The sequence below is a fragment of the Grammomys surdaster genome, unplaced genomic scaffold (genome assembly GCF_004785775.1).
Source record: "Grammomys surdaster isolate TR1022 unplaced genomic scaffold, NIH_TR_1.0 513, whole genome shotgun sequence".
Classification (NCBI taxonomy): Eukaryota; Metazoa; Chordata; class Mammalia; order Rodentia; family Muridae; genus Grammomys; species Grammomys surdaster.
Genome location: NW_021604932.1, coordinates 131,224 through 137,959, shown reverse-complemented (window position 1 = coordinate 137,959; position 6,736 = coordinate 131,224). Strand labels below are relative to the sequence as shown.

Below are 6,736 nucleotides of genomic sequence, written 5' to 3'. Positions count from 1 at the left end.
AAAATAGCAAAACACCACCACTAACCATCATATCAGAGTCTGATAAAGGACAATTACAAATAAAACTGAATTTTTGTCAAAATTATATATATATATATATATATATATATATATATATATGTATATATACACATATATATATACATACATATATATACACACACACATATATATATATGTCTCACATATGGTATGACATAGTATCCCTTATAGGAATCTCACAGTCCAAGAAAAAAGTATATAATAAAGGGGGTTAGTTGCACATGTTTACTATCAAACAACAGGGTGAGTATGCTAGGAGTAAAAGTTTAAGCATGGATAGAAAGTAAGGTAAAAATAAGTAAGGTGTAATGTTCAATCATATCCTCATTTCTCAGAGATCATCGTGAAAGAGTGAACAGAAAGAGTGTAGGAATCAAAGGAAAAGTATGACTCAGAAGACAAGCACAGAGCATTGAGGTGCAGCAGAGAAAAGAAAAGCTTACCTTGGGGATGAGGTAATTCCTGAACTTGATGTCACAGGTAACTGCATGTGGTAGGTTGGTAGGGATGAGGTCAATGAACCTCTGGACTTCATGAATCATGGCATCTGTATAGGGCATGTGGCTCCTGTCCTGCATGCAAGGGCTGTGATGTTTGCCAATCACACGATCAATCTCTTCCTGGACTTTAGCTGGATGGTCACAGTAAAAAGTGGGGATATGGAAAAGAAGTAAAATGCTTATCACAATATTTGACTACATGGTGCATAAAAAGTGTCTCAATAGCATTGTAAATGCATTTTATGTCCTGGAGTACATTAAGACATGCAGAGATGCTACATATAGATTCATACCACTATGTTGCAAAGAGCTTTTATGATCTATCAGTATGCACTTATAATAGCAAATAAAATAGGATTAAGTAAATATATGAAATAGCAAAACAACACAAATAACCATCATATCATAGTAATCATCACAAGTAATCATCATATCAAAATACAATATTTTAAAAATAATCTTGTGTGTGTGTATTTGTGTGTGTGTGTATGTGTGTATGTGTGTGAAATTTGATGTGATTCTCAAAACAGACCAAGTTCAAAGTTAACAGTAGCTTCTGAAATATTACCATATTTGTAAATAATTAGTGATTTCTATATATTCCCCATTTATATAAAATATTTATTATCTTCTGTCATAAAAAATAAAAAATGTGAATTACAATTACATCTCATATACTAAATGACATCTACAAATAAAATAAACATACATGCACACACACACACGCACGCACACACACACACCCCCCTCCTGTTACTTCATGAACAATGTGTTGAATGTCAGGATTTAGTTATTTCAATTTTCATTGTGAGATATATTGATGGTATATAAATATTATTTCATATCATGTAAATTATGATTACCTTCTATTAGTTGTAGACATTTTGACTGATGTGTTCTCTATTAAGTTTGTAATCTTACAGTTCATGAGTTATATCTCCTTCTAAGCATTTAAATTTATAGCTCTTGGAATAAAATCTCAGTGGATATGGGCATCAGACCACACATTACTTCTAATTTGTCCCTCAATCTCTGTTCATGCAAGCAGCATCCACTTAGTAAGTACGTAATAGAGAGTTTTGTAGATCATGTGTCCAGAAAACTATCCTACAATCTTATCCTCCTATGTGGGTTGTTTACATACCTGGAGCCCATGACTTCCTTGACCCTGCTTCAGAGAAGTATATAAAAGTATTCTCAAGTGTTTCATGAAGAAAGGAAAAGTTGATACAACACTGAGGTCCAGGCCTACATTTTTGCTTATCAGTCTCATGGCAAATATTTACATGTGGCTCAGAGGTCTCCCTGAAGGATGTTATGCTTATATTCAGTCCTAGTGTTCTGAAGCTCTATGACAGTTTCTTAGGTTTTTAGTTTAATTCTTTTCACTGACAAGCCCTTGGAAATTTCTATTAAGATGATACAATATAGATTTCTTTAAGTTACTAACTTGTGTAAATGATAAATCTTGCCAATAAAATTCATAAAGCCAATTGGAAAAAGGTGCTCTGATCCTCTCAGTTCTGGGCCTAGAACACAATCATTCTTCACCCTTTGGTCCCTATGTATTGCCCTTTCTCTGTCAAACACTGGAAAACTGTTAATACAGGGCTACTTGAACTCACTTTTTAAGAGCAATTCTGTCTTCTTCCATAAGGGAAACTCAGTCACTGTAAGATTGTAGGGAGGAAGGGGACCCTGGCAAGGAGAAACTCCTTTTATAAACCTTTTATTACCCTATGTTGACTCCTTATTATTTTCAGCTGAGATTCATACTGTGATTGTAAAATTACAGCTTACATGTTCATCTGACATCTATTTTACTGTGTCATCTTCCCTACTCCATTTTTGCTCAAGCCTCATTACACTATTGTATTTCAGTACTTTTGTGAAGCCCTCTTGATCATTTGCCATTTTCGTTTCCTCCTACCGTTTACTTACTACTTCTCTTTAGTGTTTACACTAGGGTCACTTCAATGTAAATAATATATGCTAAAACAGTAAATGCAGCTTTTAGTAACTTTCAGATTGGCACATTCAAATACTGTCCCCTGGGGGTACACTCCCTTTTGAAGAGAAAACAGAGGATGCCACCTCTACTTTGGAAGAAATTAAGACAGTTCTCATGATTGCTGTATTTATTCTGGTGACAATAATATAAGAACAAAGTTGACCCCACCTTCCTATTTTCTTCTTTGCTATCTCCAGATGTTCTACTGATGAAAGTATTAAAATTGCAAATATACCATGTATGTGTATGTAAGATTTGAAGCTATCTGATCACATAAGTGTCATAGGAAAATATTTTTAGCCAGTAATACATTGTTTCTTAACTGTTAAGTGAACAAATATCAAATATTCATAACTATAATGTATACTCAATAAATACTGTAAAAAACTTGATTTCTACAATAATATTATTTTTAAATAAATGTTGTTGGTACAATTCGAAGAAATGTGCTCATCAGAAGTACCATAGAAATGGACATTTGAAATACTAACATTCATTTTTCTACAACTATTACCTATATGGAAATAACTTTCTGATGAATTGACTTATTATCACTCCTCAGATTAGACATTATCTCAGCTAAACTCAGGAAATTCCAGAATTTATGCTAATGTCTCAATAAAGTAAGTTTTAACCTTGTACACCAGAATTAGATTTATTATTTTAAAAAGTAAGTGCAAAAACTTGCCTGTATTGAAAACCTAATTTAGGAACTAAATGTACAAGTAAAAAAAAAAACAAAGAAGACTGTTAGTGCCTGTCACAGATTATCTCCCAATGAATCCAGACACTGATCCGCATTTGCTTGCTTATTGTACTTCTACAGATCCTTCATTTCTCTCATTCATCCTAGTCTCTATGCCCAGTAGCACAGAAAGATAAGGACTGAGACTTCTCTAACAATAATAAACAGTACACTAACAATGTCTTTCCAGCAACCTACAAGAATGCTGTGGATCCTGTGGTTCACCAGCTGTGTCCTTACCTGTGACTTCTGGATATTTCATCAGGAACAAGAGAGCATATCTCAGTGTTGTACTTGTTGTCTCTGTCCCAGCAGCAAACAAATCATTCACAGTGATTAATAAGTTTTCAAGTGTAAACTCCGAGTGTTGATTGTGGCTTTCCTAAGAATTGTTAGATGTAGTTATCAGGCAAACTTTTTACTAGCATCTGTGATAACAATGACTCTACAATATCACACCATTTTCTATTGCTGCCAACACAGAATTTGAAAACATAGTTCCAGAATAAATTAACCCAGCATTGCAGGAACTCATACAGAGGATCTTAATTTCATTTCCTACACCCTTATTTTTTTTTACTTAAATTCATAGATACTCTACACTTAAATTTGTACAATGCAGGATCTTTAAGGCTTAAAAAGATGTGAACAAGATTTTTGATCATTCGTTAAAAACAAATGTTCATATGCTTAATGTAGTGAGAATAAAATCAAAGGCATTTGACTCTAACAATTTGGGAGTCCTATGTTATACTTTGACTCGTCTTTAATACAGACTGGTTGCTTTGGAGTTAAATAAACCTGTTCTTTTTTTAAGAGATTCATAATAGATTTAAGTCAATAAAATTAGGAAAGTGGGGAAATACTGTGATAGATGTTACAGGCTTACAACACAGATTTATTATTTATTTCCTTGTTTAAAAATTTCATGGACTCAATATTACTGCAGATCTATATCATTGAACTTGTAAAAAGGATCAAAGAACAAACATCTAGATGGAATAAGGAAAAAGAATAGGCTTACAAAGTTGAGATGACATGACACCATTCCATATGGAAGTCTGCTAGGAACATATCATAGAAGAGAAGGATAAATGGATGATAGAGATTGGGGAGAGAATAAGGCATGAAGACAGGGTGAAGATACAGTAAGGGCTCAAATGGGATAAAGGAGAGAAGAAATATAATGAAATTGCCAAAATGAGGAATAAACCTGAATAGATAGTATATAATAGGGATGCCATCATGTTATAGCTGTGAATGTTTAGTCAGTATATCATTATTCATATACCCTAATTTAAAACTTGATAACACTAGAATATCCAATACTGTGTAATAACAATGTCAACACTATAAAAATAACTTTCTCTTTGTTGGTATCTGCTAAACAAAGACACACATCTCCATTTATAATATTACTTCAGGTAGTTTTCTTTATCCTGGAATGCATTTTGTTTTATTTTTCTAGTTGATAGTTCAGAAAAATCATGAGAAATCATATATTTCCATTTTTTCTTATTTATTAGAGTAGACCTAGTACAATAGTCAAGACCAGGAAAACAGCTGAGAAAGACTAGAGAAACCATAATTTCTGCAATTATATTTCTCTATTCCAGACACAAAAGTATGGAATAAAAGACAAATCAGACCCTGCACCTGTACTTATGAATATATTTTTATGAGGCAAAGTGACATCCAGTTGTCTATTTATAGATAGAAACACAGCAACAAATGATTATGTTCATAAGTTCATTCTATGGAAACTAAAATATTCACTAGCTGTCCCTACAGAGAAAAACTTTAGAGGTCTGTTCTCTTGTGAAATAAAAGAGTTTGATCTCTTTTAACTCTTTTATTACTCATTTTACTTTCTAGTCACTGAATGTTGCACACCAGGTAAGAACAATGTGCTCTAGATACCCAGTTTTCTAAGTCCTCTTGACAGTGTGTCTAGATCAAAATGTAGACTCTAGAAGCTGTTCTCGTGCTATGCTTTGTGATTTAATTGCCAATGAAATCCAAGGATTTAAATTATTTAAATGATCCATGTGATCTTCAATGGTTACATCTTAAATATCCTTTAGAAGTCTTTCTTCCTCTTAGTTTACATTCAAGACCACAAGATATTCGTGTTCAGAGGTAAGCATTTGACCTCAAACAATCATTTCAGAGAAGCTTTTAAATGATATTAAACTTTCACAGTTAAATTAAAATGGTAATATATACAGGCATATATTCCACATAATTAGTAGTTTTCTACTGCAAATAATAGAATGACTACCTTACCTTGGCATTTTCTCCAAACATAATTAACTTATAATACTGGATGATTGTTGATAGGTGCTCAACACAAAGTATTAGTGGTAGTAAAGACTGACTTACACTTGTTTTCAGGTTAAGTTAATTTGGTTGAGTAGTTCTCTAGTTCATTTCCCATGTAAATCTCTACTATTCTGCATGTTTCCTAATTGACTCAGATTTATCTCACTGAATATAAAAAGTAATCGTTCTCACTGCAACTTGTACTGAGCTATTCCACTCCTGTTCTCCATGGGTCTTAGTCCAGAATAGTTTGGACTTCCACTCATGTCCATTGCTTCCACTACCAAAGATTGAGAAACTCCTCCCTCACCTGTGGACCTTACCCGTGGTCATATCTCATCCCTACTCTGAATCTGGTACCTCTGAGCTTTACCCCTGGTCAGATCAAGTCAACATCCCAGATCTGCACTGGTGTAATATGATTATTTCAAGGTACCTAACTACAATCTGATTAGCTTAAAGTCTGTAGCAGGGAAGTTCATATCCAGAAATGTGTTTCTGGTTAAAAGCCCATAGATGGAGAGGACAGAGGCTCTAGGTTACAACTTACTGATATAATTTTGTTAATGGTCTAATTGTCCAGCTGCTCTATAGATATTTATGTGTATCACCATTACCCTGGGCTCTTATCAATTTAGGCCCAAAAGCTTCTTTTTGCATATGAGAAGTCTATCCAGAGATGTATAAATCATAAAAGTACAAAAAATAAGAGACCTAGTACTCAGCAATAAACGTAATATTTTTATCAACCCCATCTTCCTTCTAAGGTTTGTAAGAATAAGAGTATGGGAAGGAGAACAGTAAAGTGCAGCCTTCTGCACATGACACTGACCTGAATAAAATCATGTCACTCAACTTCCAGCAGTGATAGCAGAAGGACTATTCAGGACATTTTTTTTTTACTGAAAATCTATTGGCAAATTATAACTAGTGGAAAGAGAGAATCTTTCTTTTGAATATATGGCTACTGAGATATTTCCCAAGAGGTAGTGCATGATCCAATGCAAATATGGGGAACATGTACTGGAATTATTGCATACTGAAAAAAAGAAAGAAAGAAGCAAAGAAATAAACAGAGAAACAAAGAAATGAGAAATGAAGGAAGGAAATAAGGAA

General features: G+C 33.6%; 1 protein-coding gene across 1 annotated transcript in view; it reads right to left on the bottom strand.

Annotated features, from left to right (window-relative positions):
* Positions 1–6,736, bottom strand: part of LOC114633048 (cytochrome P450 2C6-like) — a 103,949-nt gene that overhangs the window by 5,335 nt on the left and 91,878 nt on the right. The window contains exons 6-7 of the mRNA XM_028781665.1: positions 3,539–3,680; positions 486–673 (exon numbers count right to left, since the gene is read on the bottom strand). Of these exons, the coding sequence (XP_028637498.1) occupies positions 486–673; positions 3,539–3,680 (330 nt within the window). The remainder of the gene's footprint in view (positions 1–485; positions 674–3,538; positions 3,681–6,736) is intronic.